The sequence below is a fragment of the Carcharodon carcharias genome, chromosome 4 (assembly GCF_017639515.1).
Source record: "Carcharodon carcharias isolate sCarCar2 chromosome 4, sCarCar2.pri, whole genome shotgun sequence".
Lineage (NCBI taxonomy): Eukaryota > Metazoa > Chordata > Chondrichthyes > Lamniformes > Lamnidae > Carcharodon > Carcharodon carcharias.
In genome coordinates, this window is record NC_054470.1 from 3,693,988 (window position 1) to 3,708,374 (window position 14,387).

The following is a 14,387-nucleotide window of genomic DNA, read 5'->3' on the forward strand; positions in this document are numbered from 1 at the left end:
AATGGCCTGAAATTCATTGAGATGAGGACGTAAGGGGATGAAACAACTTGCTGAGTACAGAACTTCACTTTTCACCCCACCGGCCTCACATTCAAGGATTCACCCCGTGCCATTTCCACCAACTCAGGCATGACGCAACCACCAAACACATCTTTCCCTCACCCACCCCCCCACCGTCTATCTACATTCCCTAGGGTCCGTTCCCTCTGTGATACCGTGGCCCACTCCTCCATCACCCCCAACTTCTCATCCCCTTCCTACGGCACCTTCCCATGCAATTGCAGAAGGTGTAACAGCTGTCCCTTTGCCTCCTCCCTCCTCACTGTCTAAGGCCCCAAACACTCCTTTCAGGTGAAGCAGCGCTTTACTTGCACCTCCTTCAGTTTGGTCTACTGTATTCGCTGCTCCCAATGCAGTCTCCTCTACATTGGGGAGACAGAAATGCAGACTGGCTGACTGCTTTGCAGAACACCTTTGCTCAGTCCACAAGCATGACCCTTGAAGCACACCATTCTGCTCTCATGCCCTCATGTCCGTCCTTGACCTGGTGCAATGTTCTAGTGAAGCCCAGTGCAAACTGGAGGAACAGCACCTCATCTGCCGATTAGGCACTTTAGAGCCTCCCAGATTTAACATTGAATTCAACAACTTCAAACCATGAATTCTCTCCTCCATCGTGACCCCTTTTCGAATCCAATGTTTAAAAATTTATTTATTTTAATTATTTTATTTTATTTACTTATTCATTTTTTAATCCTTTTTACTCCAACCCCCCTCTCCCCAGAGGCCATCTGTCACTTGTTTCTATATTGTGCTTTCACAGACCACTGACCCTTGTTCTCCTATTAACACCTTCTGCTATCTTAATTTTATGCCACTATCAGCACCTTCTTTAATCTTTATCGCTGCCATTAACACTCCCTTTGTCTTGTGTCCATGACATCTTTTTCAGTCTCTCCTTAGCTGTCACCAATCCCTGACCTCCTATCCTGCTCCACCCACCTTAAACAGTATAAACATCACATTTCTGGTTCTCTTTAGCTCTGAAGAAGAGTCATATGGGCTTGAAACGTTAACTCTGTTTCTCTCTCCACAAATGCTGCTAGACCTGCTGAGTTTTACCAGCATGTTCTGTTCTTCTTTCAGATTTCCAACATATGCAGTATTTTGCTTTTAGCTTGTTTCTATGCCTACTTGGTTTCAGAGGCTGACCTCTTTTTCCTGTTTTTGGGAAAGCTTACCTCACTGTAGTCCTTCAGATCCCACAGCAGAACATCCAGGTAAGGGTGAGAGACACAGAGAAAACCACCTTCTCATACCTCTTCTCCATTTCTGTGGTTGTTTCAGCTTCAGGAATCCATGTACAGTTGAGCCTTTCTGACCCCTACCGAGGCCCCTTAAATTAGAGATTCTTCCTTTGACAGATTCAGCAGGTTATTCTCTCTGGTTGGTCAGGAAATCCAGAATTGGGATGCCAATACCATGGCTCAGTTAAGAGCCATGGCAAAGCCCTTTGCATCAGCATTTGGGTTCCCAACCCACCCACCAGTCCTGCTTTGCCTGGGACAAACAATTCAAAGTTCTGCCTAATAAGTTCAAATATTATTTTGGTTTAGTTGCCCAAGAAACAGACTTAAATAAATCATTGGCTGCAGCAGAGTTCACTGACCTGCAGTGATCCAGGAGTTGTTATTTATTCATTTACGGGATATGGGCATCACTGGCTAGGCTGGGGTTTATTGCCCATCTCTAATTGCCTGTGAAAAGGTGGTGGTGAGCTGCCTTTTTGAACTGCTGCAGTCCCTGAGGTATTGATAAACCTACAGTACTGTTAGGGAGGGAGTTCCAATGACAGTGAAGAAATGGTGAAATATTTCCAAGTCAGGATGATGAGTGGTTTGGAGGGGAACTTCCAGGTGGTGGTGTTCCCATGTGTCTGCTGGCCTTGCCCTTCCAGATTGCAGCAGTCATGGGTTTGGTAGTTGCTGCCTAAGGATTGAGGGATATGCTTGCCCATGTCTTATCTGTGACTTAAAGAAACAAAGATAAAAAAGAGAGATTCATAGCCCAAGGTTAAAAAAGAATTGGAAAGAAGATAAAATATTGTTGGGGTCATAGGAAACTACACTTTAAAACCTATAGACTTTAATGCAAGGAGGAAGATGATACAGGACAGTACTTGGAACAACAATAATAGTTACATGAACAAAATTGCATTGCAGAGTGCAAAAGAGCTGGAGGCTAGATAGTCTATAAAACGACCCTTTGCCTGTCAGAAATATGTTACTGATGTTAAAAAAAAAATCAGTATTCAAGTTGTACATTTGGGCATTACAGAAAGTTGAGCTATTGAGGGTGAAAGTTACTTGGCTGGAAATTAAGTCCCTTGGAGACAACTTTAGCAATGATAAGGTGGATTCAAAATTGGCTTAGTTATAGGAGACAGAGGGTGATGACAGAAGGCTGCTTTAGTGACTGAAAGCCAGTGTCCAGTGGCATACCACAGGGATCTGTGCTGGGTCCTCTATTATTCGTCATTTATATAAACAACATAGATAACTATGTGGGGGTAGGATTAGTAAGTTTGCGGATGACACAAAGATTGGCCGAGTGGTTAACAGTGAGGTTGAGTATCTTGGGCTACAGGAAGATATAGACGGGATGGTCAAATGGGCAGATAAGTGGCAGATGGACTTAACCCTGAAAAGTGTGAAGTGATACACTTTGGAAGGAGTAATTGGACAAGGAAGTATTCAATGAACGGCATGACACTGGGAAGTTCTGAGGACCAAAGGGACCTTGGCCTGGGTGTCCATAGTTCTGAAGGCAGAGGGGCATGTTAGTGGGGTGGTGAAAAAGGCATATGGGACACTTGCCTTTATCAAATGAGGCATAGATTACAAAAGTAGGGAGGTCATGTTGGAGTTGTATAGAACCTTGGTGAGGCCACAGCTGGAGTACTGTGTGCAGTTCTGGTCGCCATTATAGGAAGGATGTGATTGCATTGGAGGGGGTTGCAGAGGAGATTCACCAGGATGTTGCTTGGGATGAAACATTTAAGTTATGAAGAGAGGTTGGATAGACTTGGCTTGTTTTCATTGGAGCAGAGTAGACTGAGGGGTGACCTGATCGAGGTATACAAGATTGAGGGGCATGGACATGTTGGATAGGGAAGAGCTGTTCCCCTTAGTTAAAGGGTCAGTCACGAGGGGACGCAAGTTCAAGGTGAGGGGCAGGAAGGTTAGGAGGGATGTGAGTAAAAACCTTTTTACCCAGAGGGCTGTGATGGTCTAGAATGTGCTGACTGGGAAGGTGGTGGAGGCAGGTTGCCTCACATCCTTTTAAAAAGTACCTGGATGAGCTCTTGGCACGTCATAACATTGAAGGCTATGGGTCAAGTGCCGGTAAATGGGATTAAGAGTTTCTCATGTGTTGGTGCAGACTCGATGGGCCGAAGGGCCTCTTTTGCACTGTGTGATTCTGTGATCTGAGAGTTCATTCTGAGATCATAGGAGATGGTGAGGCCATTAAGTAGATTGATGAAGAAGAACTAAGACTGAAGGAATGAAAGGTAAGAAATGGTCATTAGATATTCGCTGAATGCAGCCCAAGTGCTTACTCCACGAGGAGTGAGAGAAAATTCATCAACTAAAACATTCTAAGCATCACTCAACTGCTAGTTAATGAATGAGATGGATCAACTAAAAAGGGGAATAATTTGTCAATTTAAAATAATTTGTATATAATTAAAAATCACTCTGTTTTCTTTAGGGCTTTGCCAGAATGATCTCCGAGATAGGGCGGGAGAGAAGCCAGGAGTGGGGTTCTGCTGGGCTAGGAGGAGTCTTCCGAGTGGAATGGATTAGAAAGGAAAGCCTTCCTTTCCAATATGCCCACCATCTGTTAAACCCATGGAATGATAATAAGAAAGTGCAGATAAGTAGAGATGGACAGGTATGATTTAACATTCAGTATACGTACGATATTTTTTCCTACAGAAAACAGTAGTACTTCTGTCTCACTTTAATTTTGTGCATTAGGATGATTTTTTGATTTATAAGATATTTATTTAAAATTTTTTACATATAAACCTTCATATCTGTCAGTTATCTATGAGGGCAAATAGTTTAATTTGATCAGTTATTTGGGCTTGAAGTCTACATAAGAACTTTAAGAACTGAGCTGGTTGTAATTACTCAGCTGTTCATGCATTTCATTTTTGAGCACCTTTATAGTGTAATATGATGCAGGCTGATTTGAGTTACGTTTCAAGATGTAGTGATAACCACAACCTGCAAACATCGGTAAAAAGCATTGGTGTTTATGGGAGTATTGTCATAGCCCTCTGTGTGATACCACAATAATGGCCAAATTATTTACACTCATTTGTTAACTGTTGGTGGTCGGGTCAGCTAGTCTGTGACGATGCACATTTTTGTTGCTAATATTGTTGGGTTCTCCGTGTCTTGTGCTGTGCTGAAGGATAGATTTCCAGATTGCACAATCTTTGGCTGCATTTCTTAATGAATGGGTATCACATTGCTTTAGTGTGCTTCAGATTATCCTTGAAACACTTCCTCTGATCTGTGCTATCTTGTTTTTTGTTTTCAGCTGGCTGCACAATATAGTGGCTTTGAGAAGTTGCTTAACTCATTTCTAAACAAAATATCTTATTCACTGGCGTTGCACATTAATAAGCATGACCTGAATGCCTGTCATGTTGGTGCACTGCAGTATTTTCCTTTAGCTTGCTTGTTCCTTGCATTTCATAAGATTAGATTTGCCTTTAATTTTCATGTACTGGAGCATTGCCATTTTGCAGTTGTATAAATGAGCAGAGCTGAACTGCACACTTCAATTTCAGGTTGGCTTCATTCTAAATATGATGCTGTATTACCCTTTCTGAAGTGGCTGTCAATATTTTGGTCCAACTGCACAGCATGATTGAGTATGCTGCTATGGTTTAGGTAGCTATTCGTAGCATTTAGTTTGCATTTCATAACATGATCTTAAACGTTTTTTAAGATTGTTGTGTAACTTCAATCTTTTTTGAAGTGACATTTTATAAAATAGATCTGGACTTAAAGTGTAAAATGCCTGCAGGGATTCTAATCATTGAAGTATTTCTTCTATAATATATTCCAATATGATGAAATTTTGATAACTAGATTTTTATATTTTACTATGTGATGTGCTGGAACCTTTACTGGATTATAGTACTGAGGGGAGGATTACTTCTAATCTAAACCTCTCTATAAAAGTTACAGTAAAAGACTTGTTTTCTGCAGAAAATTTTTATCTTTTAATTGTTTGGAAATCGTGAAAGCATGTATAACTATAGCATATAGTATAAAGCACTGTTGGATCACAGATGACTTTGCCTAAACAGTTAAGTTCTTTTGAATACAGTTGGCAAAAGTTCATGCTAACTAAACTTGTCACTAACCTTAACCTAAAGAATAAAAATATTTTCACTTTAATTGCACATTGGGAAGCTAATTATCTAGTTGCTACATACTTAAATTGACTAGCAAAACAAGATAGATTGCCAATAAACAGTCACTTGGTAGTACAGAACTTGAGTATTGCTGGAAAGAGAGACATGTTGCAAGTTTTTCGTCTTGCACTCATCAGGATAAATGTAAGAATGCCAAATTTCAAATGATCGCAAAAATTTATACGGTAGGAGAAAAGGGTGCCAATTGGCTGACTCTGGTTGGCCGAGGCATCGCCATGGCGAAAGCAACAGGGAACAATAGGCTCCCCTGGCTCCTGAGTAATTCAAAAAAGAGCTAGGGCTTGAACATAGTCTGAATGGATTTGATAGCCATTACAGAGACATGGCTAAAGGATGAAATAGATTGGGACCTGAATATGGAAGGGTATGTTACATTTGGGAAGGAAAGAAAGTTAGGAAAAGGTGGAGGGGTGGCTCTGTTAATTAATGGTGAGAAACAAATGTGTCCAAGACTAGTATTTTAAACTTAAATAAGGGCAATTATGAGGGCATGAAATCAGAGCTAGCTAAAGTGAACTGGCAAATGAGGTTAAGGGATATGTTAGTAGAAGTTTAGTGGCAGACATTTAAAGGGATATTTCACAATATACAGAATATATGCTTTCCATTGATAAAGAAAAATTCCTAGGGGAGGGCCCACCATCCGTCGTTCACTAAAAAGGTTTCAGACTTTTAAAAAAAAAAAGCATAGAATTACACAAAGACAGGTGGCAGGCCAGAAGATTGGAAAGAACATAAAGAACAGCAAAGAATGACAAAAAGATTAGTAAGGAGGGAAAAATTAGAGTATGAGAGAAAGCCAGCTAGAAATATAAAGACGGACAGTAAGAGTTTCTATAGACTTTTAAATAAGAAAAGAGTTAACAAAGTGAGCGTTGGTCCTATTGAGTGCGTGTTTGGGGAATTGATACTGGAAAGTAGTGAGATGGCAGGCGAACTAAACAGGTATTTTGCTTCTGTCTTCACAATAGAGGACACAGTTAACATCCTGGAAATAGCTGTAAATCAGGAAATGAAAGGGAGGGAGGAACTTGGGAAAATTACAATCACCAGGGAAGTGGTATTAAGCAAATTGTTGGGGCTGTGGGCTGAGATTGAGGGACCTGGGTGTCCTAGTACATGATTCACAAAAGGTTAGTATGCAGGTACACTAGGTAATTAGGAAAGCTAATAGAATGTTATGATTTATTGTGAGGGGAATTAATTACAAATTTAGGGAGGTTATACTTATACAGGGCACTGGTGAGACCACATCTGGAGTATTGTGTACAGTACTGGTCTCCTTATTTAAAGAAAGATGTAAATGCATTAGAAGCAGCTCAGAGAAGGTTTACTAGACAAATACCAGCAATGGGCGGGTTATCTTATGAAGAAAGGCTGGACAGGCTAGGCTTGTACTCACTGGAATTGAGAAAAGTAAGTGGTGACTTAATTGAAACCTTTAAGTTCCTTAGGGGTTTTGACAAGGTGGATGGGGATAGAATGTTTCCTTTTGTGGTAGAACCTAGAACTAGGTCTCTGTTTAAAAATCAGGGATCGCTCATTTATGACAGATGAGGAGAATTTTTTTCTCTGAGGGTTGAAAGACTTTGGAACTCTCTTCCTCAAAAAACAGTGGAAGCAGAGTCTTTCAATATTTTTAAGACAGGGCTAGATAGATTCTTGATTAACGGGGTGGGTGGTGAAAGGTTATTGGGGATGTGGCAGGAATGTGGGGTTGAGGTTACATTCAGATCAGCCACGATCTTATTGAGTGGCTAAGGAGGCTGAAGGGGCCAAGTGGCCTACTCCTGTACTTAATTCGTGTGTTCATATAGTCCTTTTGCTTGCAGAGAACTTATCCCTGTGTATGAATGTATGCCGCTTCTAGTAAGTATAAATGAGCCACGTTACAAGTTCAACTGATCATCTTAAAGTAGATAGTGTCACTATTAGCTTACTGTTCAGCAGGTGCTGCCCAGCCTCGGAATAAGACCTAACAGTAGATGTTTAGGGTTTTGCAAGCGCAAACTGATTGAGGTTATGGTCTGTACTCTGCCTAAAGGAACATTGCTTCAATCAGCCAATTGTTGGGACATCTGACCTACATAACTGGCATCGTACTGGCTCTGAAATTCATGCACAAAGTTGCTCAATTTTGTAGTGGGCAGAAAGTCTTTTGGACTGAAGGCAGCATCCTGTTGTGGAAAGTAACCCTCGTATACCCTGTTAGATGTTAGATCTAATTGTTGGATGTGATTCCGTGACTTGGCAGCACTCGCTGAACAATCCTGAGTGCATGAATAGCTACACTGACAACCAAGTTTGTAAAATGACTTATTTATGCTTGTTAGAAGTGACACATTTTCTGCAAACAAAGGAATATGTTCAGGCCTTTTTTGAATTAACTGGGAGCTTTCTCCATGGCAATGTCTCGGCCAATCAGAGTCAACTTACCAATTCAGTGCCCTTTTCTCCTGTCATATAAATTTTTGTGATCATTTAGAATTTGGCATTCTTGCATTTATTCTGATGAGTGCAAGACAAAAAGCTTCAGCAATGTGTCTCTCTCTTCAGCAATATGATATGATCATCTATTAAATGTGGAAATATTCCATTACAATATACATAAACCTTTGATGTTGCCATGCTGGATTTGAATGTAACCAGTTATCCAATTAACTAAACTGGGATATTTCTCGAACTTCACGGAGAAATGTCATGTGATTATGTTAAACCTCATGTTATGTTAACTCCAGAACAGTTAACTCACTTTGGAAGCAAAATACTGTGGATGCTGGAGACAAAATACTGAAAATTTGACATAAAAACAGAAAATGCTGGAATATTCAGATTAGGCAACATCTGGAGACAAAGAAACAGTTAACATTTCAGTTCAAAAACGTTTCATCAAAAGTGGGAAAAGTTAGAAATGCGATAGATTTTAACCAAGTGAAATGGGGAAGGGTGAAGAAAGAGCAACAGAGGTCTGTGACTGAATGGAAGTTGGGAGATTAACAAAAGAGTTGGAGGTGTAGAGCTAAGGGGGTGGTAATGGGACCAGTAAAGATACAAAAGATGTGTCTAGTGGAGGTGTGAATGGCAGAATGATGGACAGCTGATATCCAAAAGCAAAAAGAAGAGTAAAACGATAGTAAGGCCAAAACACGCAAAGCAAATGAAACAAATGGGAGCAGAGATTACAGTCTGAAATTATTGAACTCAGTGTTGAGTCCAGAAAGCTGTAAAATGCCTGATCAAGAAATGAGGTGCTGTTCCTCAAGCTTATGTTGAGTTTCATTGGAACACTGCAGTAGCCCAAGAGCAGAGAGGTTAGCTTGAGAGCAAGGTGGAGAATTAAAATGACAGGAAGCTCAGAAGCTTAGGTTCATACTTGCTGATTGAACACAGGTCTTCCACAAAGCACTCTCCCAATCTGCATTTGGGCTTCCTGATGTAGAGCAGACCATATTGTGAGCAGCAGATACAGTATATACTAAATTGAAAGAAGTACACGTAAATCACTGTTTCACCTGGAAGGAGTGTTTGGGGCTTTGGACCATGAGGAGAGAAGAAGTAAAAGGACAGGTTTGCATCTGCTGTGCTTACATAGAAAGGTGCTGTGGAAAACCGACGAGCTGTTGGGATGGTAGAGGAGCTGACCAGGCTGTCCTGGACAGACCAGTCCCTTTAGGATGCTGGGAGGGGAAGGAAGGATGTATTTAGTGGTGGCATCACACTGAAGATGATGGAAATGGAGGATGGTCCATTGAATACAGAGGCTGGTGAGAAGGTGAAGAACAGGGGAACCCCATTGTTGCCCTTCAAGGGAGGGGGGGCGGGTATGAGAGCAGAAGTGCAGGAAATGGGACTGACATAGCAGAGGGCCCTGTTAACCGTGGAAAAAGAAAGGCATATCAGAAATGGTGGTATGGAACAGATGCAATGAAGATAGAGAAACTGGGCAAATGCTTCAACCTTATCTTTTGCACTGATGTGCTGTCCTTGTGGATGGGGGTATTTGGGGAGCCACCTCTTCCAGTTGAGTTGTTTAATTTTCCACCACCATTCACGACTGGATTTGGCATGACTGCAGAGCTTAGATCTGATCCTTTGGTTGTGGAATCACTTAGCTCTGTCTATCACTTGTTGCTTATGAGGTTTGGCACGCAAGTAGTGCTGTGTTGTAGCTTTACCAGATTGACACTTTATGTCTGGTGCTGCTCCTGGCATGCACTCCTTCACTGGTAATGGTAGACTAGGGGATATGCCAGGCCATGAGTTCAATTCTGCTGCTGCTGATGGCCCACACTGTTGGGTTTCATGGTCCAGGTTAGACTTTTAAATCCAGATTTTTATTGAATTCAAATTCCATTATCTGCCGTGGTGGGATTCAAACCCAGGCCCCAGAGCATTGGGTTATCCCTGGGTTACCAGTCCATTGACAATGCCACCACCATCTTTTGATGAAAGATTTTTGACCTGAAATGTAAATTCTGTTTTTGAACTCAGTTCACAGCCTATTAGCTACGTTTGCACACTTAGAAAGTCCCCAAGCATGAGAATAACCTGTTTCTCAACATACTAGTACACCGTGTAACTCGGGCAGGTCAGTGTTTACAGGGTTTGGGATGGTTGTGGTGGTGGTGCTGATCATACTACCTAAGTGTTCTTTTTATCTTTCCTATGGTACTTTTTTCAAATTACTTTATCTGCTGCTTAAGATAACTGCTTAAGTTTGAAAATATCAAAAGAACAGACTTGCTTTTGCTTTATGTACATGTACAGGAGCTGGAGCCACAGGTTGGAGAACAGTTGCTGCAGCTTTGGGAGCGAATTCCAGTAGGAGGGAAGCTACCACAGACTGATAGCAGACTTGGCATATTTGGGGAGGTAATGTTGTTAGTTGATCAAAAATTATGTTCTTATTCTACTGGAATAGATGATGTATCTTAATACAATCACTGATTCTGTAACATCCGGTATATGGATATCTCTCTCTGTGTTACAACCGGTCCGCAGGCAAGGTACCCAAAATTGTTATACATCCGGGTGAGGAGGGATGAAGTGGCTCCCTTTCTTTATTCAGCCCCCTCGGTTGGTCGCAACAAGATTAATTAAAAAAGTACTCCTTCCGTTGTGGATGCCTTTTCCCAGTCCAAATGTATCTATGTTTTAAAAGGAGCCAATTTAACCAGGCTGCCTTGAGTCAAAGGAAGAGTGAGTTTATTAGTTACTAAACATGAAAAAAAAATGCAACACACATACACACAGATTAGAAGTGAAAAATTGAGTCCAAAAATAAATGTTAAAAAGATGTTCGAATCAGTCCTTTGGCTTGTCCGTGAGGAGCAGATGGTGAAATGTTGCAGCCGTTAAGTTGGGGTGATTCCGGTAGCGCTGACTAGTTGAGCAGTTGTTTTGGAGATTCTTGGGGCATAGTTTTTAAGTTGACGTGGAGGGGGTGTTGCCGACACACCGATGCGTAAAATGATGCACGATGACATCGGGCGTGCATCCCAAAGTCATCGCACTGAGCTACAATATTTTGTTCGGCTGGCACGCGCTGGAGTCAGCTGCACGCCTGCCGATATGTAAATGGCCTATTAAGGCCATTAAGAAATTAATTGAAGTATTTGTTAACGCTGCCTGTCCAACCTTATGGTTGGCGGGCAGGACAAAGGGCCAAGTGGCCTTCGTGTTTCTTAGGAAACCTCCTCCAAGAGGGGGATAAGGTTTCCGAAAGCTTTTATTCAATAAATTAAAAATTTCTCATATAAATAAAAATACGTCCCATCTCATGTGACATGTTTAAATAAATTTTTAAACCTTTTATTTAATTATTTGAACATCAATTCAATCTTCCTAAGGCAGCCCTGTGTCTCAGGGAGATTGAAGTGCTCGCGGTGGCCCCGACTCTCCTTCCTTGCCCCGCCTGCACAGGTAGCGATGAGTGCTACCGGGTGCATCTTACACCGAGTGGGCCTTAATTGGCCTGTCCGCGTAAAATGGCAATGCAGAGCTGATTGCAGGTGGCGATTGGCTCCAGGACTGCCCTCGCCCACTCCCAACAAGCCCACCCACCAACTGAAAAATTCTGCCCTTGGTTCTGCAGGTTGGCAGAAAGGAGTTGCCCTGTTTTCTTTTTAACTGTGGCTTTGCTGACTTGTGACTTCCAGCAATCAGAGAGAGGGATTCATTTTACCTGCAAGTGCATGGATAACTAGCTAATATTCTTCAGTTGTGACCTTTACAGCACACACACACACCAGAACAGAAATAGCACATACAACTAGGGTTGCAGTTGGCTTTTTTAAGCCCCTTTCTTTGTGTACACCTGGAAGGGAAAAAAACAAACTGACTTTCGCCTAGATCTGTTTTTATTTCAACTCAGTTCATGTTCACAGCCTGGGATATAACTCAACAGGAGGTAGTTTCGGCTGAGATGGTAATCATTTTTCATTATTGCCACAACTAGGGAAGACTACAGTTCAGTTTGCATTGTATCTTTTCCTTTGAAGTGCCTGTCTGAAGTAGACCGTGAGGCACCTTTAAGATGTAACATTCCGTTTTCTCTGAACTAGTTGGTCAAGTAATTCACATAGGAATTTTACAGCGAGTGGTTACCTTACAGTCTCTGCCAGCTTTTGCTTCTATGTCTTTTTTTAAAAAACATGTCTTACTTAAAAATTCAATATGACCATAAGTAATTCAGGGATAGGATCCGTGGTCATGACAGCAATAATGAAGTTTTTTTGCAAAATTTAAAATATATTTTAAACTACATGATGCGTTCCACAACGATTAAAAATTCCTGTTAAAAATAACATATTGCATTCGGCAATCTGTCTCAATTATTTCCTGTGAAAAATGCCTTCATAATTCACTTGTAAAAGAATAGAAACACCATTTGTGGTGAGATATCAGTTATTTCACTTAAAATCCACACTTTCCTGCCGTTCCTGATTTTAAATTTCCATTTGGAACACAACATATAGCCAAGCAATATTGTAACAATATTTTCCAATACAGCTCATGTATCACCTGTAGGTACTATGTGCTGATGTGAAATCAGCAACAGTTAAAGTAATTGGAAAACTGTCACTTGTAAAATGCAATACACCACAACAGTTTTGTAAACAAAATACTTTTCCCCATCTCTCTCAAAGGTGTTGACCTTTGGGAGATTTGGATTATGACAACCTTTCACTGTCTTCCTCAAGTGATCATTTTTCATGAGAATCAGCAGGTGATTTGAATGATAGACTGTTTCCTTGCCAAACCTGACCCTGAACTTAATTGTTATCCACACATGGATTCACACACTGTGGATGCTGGAAATCTGAAATAAAAACAGAAAATGTTGGAAAAACTCAGCAGGTCTGGCAGCATCTGTGGAGAGAGAAAAAAAATTCTGTTTCTCTCTCCACAGATGTTGCAAGACCTGCTGAGTTTTTCCAGCATTTTCTATTTTTATTGTCCATACATAGCTTGTACCAGGAGTCTCTGGATAGTGATCAGCTACAGGAACCTTGGCCCTGGCTAATTTTTCACTTCCCTCTCCTAGGTACTCCCAGGTCAATTGTGGTGGAGCATAACATGTCCAGACACTGAGGAACAGCAATCAGCAAAGAAAATATAAAGCTAAGCTGTATAAAATGGCAGTATACAAATTAGTGAAAGTTGTGCTCTATGTACAATGCCCTGGTCAGACCACACCTTGATTTCTGATCACTGACACACAAAGGACACGTTCCAATAAGGTAGTCCTCTGACACTAGTGATCTCTCCTGTGGCTCTTCTGTGAACTAAGTTGTGAAGAAAAATTTGAAGAAATTTGGGCTTCTAAGCTATTCAGTTAAGCAACAGAGAAGGAGTTTGATAGAGGTGAATAAAAAGGGTTTAATCAGGGCACCAATTCACATTAAATTGCCCTGCTAGGATTTGCAAAAGGCAGATTTAAGCTTGCTTTTGCTTTATGGTCAATATAGGATAAGTATTGTGGTGACCCTGCAATTGCATTGATTGAAATCTGTAACCTCTTCACCTAGTGGAGATTGAATTTAAGATAATTCCACTACCCACGAAGAAACTTGACGAGCCACCAGGAAAGCTTAATAGCTACCTTTCCATGTCAAGGTCTTTCTTACTTCATCTGCTTAGTTTGCCCATCTCTGCCATTAATTTCCCATTCTTGTTGCTTGATCACATAGCTTGCTGACATTAGCAAATGTATTGATAGAAGCATTTTCTTCCATGCTCATGAATAGTGTGATTGGTGTGACACCCACAACGAAATCCCTATAGAATTTTGCGGTTTTTTGTTTCCCATGTATAATCCCCACTTGATTCTTGTTGCCAAGCCCTTTTTCAATCTTGCTAACTAAGTTGCCATTATTTACAATTGGCTTGACTATTTTAGATAAAAATTTCCACAGGGAACACCTTCTGCAAACCACAAATCAGTTTTTGGCAACTTACGAAGGATTTCTGAGGTGCTAACATTTTGCTTCTAAACCCTTACGCATTTTCTCTTATGTGAACATTGAAATGCATATTATATTTTTGTGCACTGCCCCCATGCCAACTGATTTTTAGCACAATATTCAATGGGCTGGATTTTATGGTCAGCAGAGAAGCAATGGCACTCATGGTTGTCCACAAAGAAAGCTGCCCATAAAGATCTAGCACTCTCCATGACATGGATTTCTCTTTTCCTGATGTTGGCTTGAATCTGCTGCCAAGTCAAGGACATATTCAGGGATCCAGCAACAGTGATACCATCAAGCAGAGTAAACAGCATTGAAGTATTCTCACAGGCAGCAAACTAGGAATTAAAAACCCATCTTGTTATTCTAAATTACACAAATGGCAAAATAAATAATTGAGA

General features: G+C 41.0%; 1 protein-coding gene across 9 annotated transcripts in view; it reads left to right on the forward strand.

The window, feature by feature from the left end:
- Positions 1-14,387, forward strand: part of LOC121277432 (3'-5' RNA helicase YTHDC2) — a 174,098-nt gene that overhangs the window by 154,573 nt on the left and 5,138 nt on the right. For 8 of the 9 annotated variants that reach the window (XM_041186886.1, XM_041186885.1, XM_041186887.1 and 5 more), the window contains 3 exons: positions 3,772-3,954; positions 10,286-10,390; positions 13,065-13,384. In XM_041186886.1, the coding sequence (XP_041042820.1) occupies positions 3,772-3,954; positions 10,286-10,390; positions 13,065-13,139 (363 nt within the window). In that variant the 3' untranslated portion in view covers positions 13,140-13,384. The remainder of the gene's footprint in view (positions 1-3,771; positions 3,955-10,285; positions 10,391-13,064; positions 13,385-14,387) is intronic. The other variant, XM_041186890.1, reaches the window with a different exon arrangement.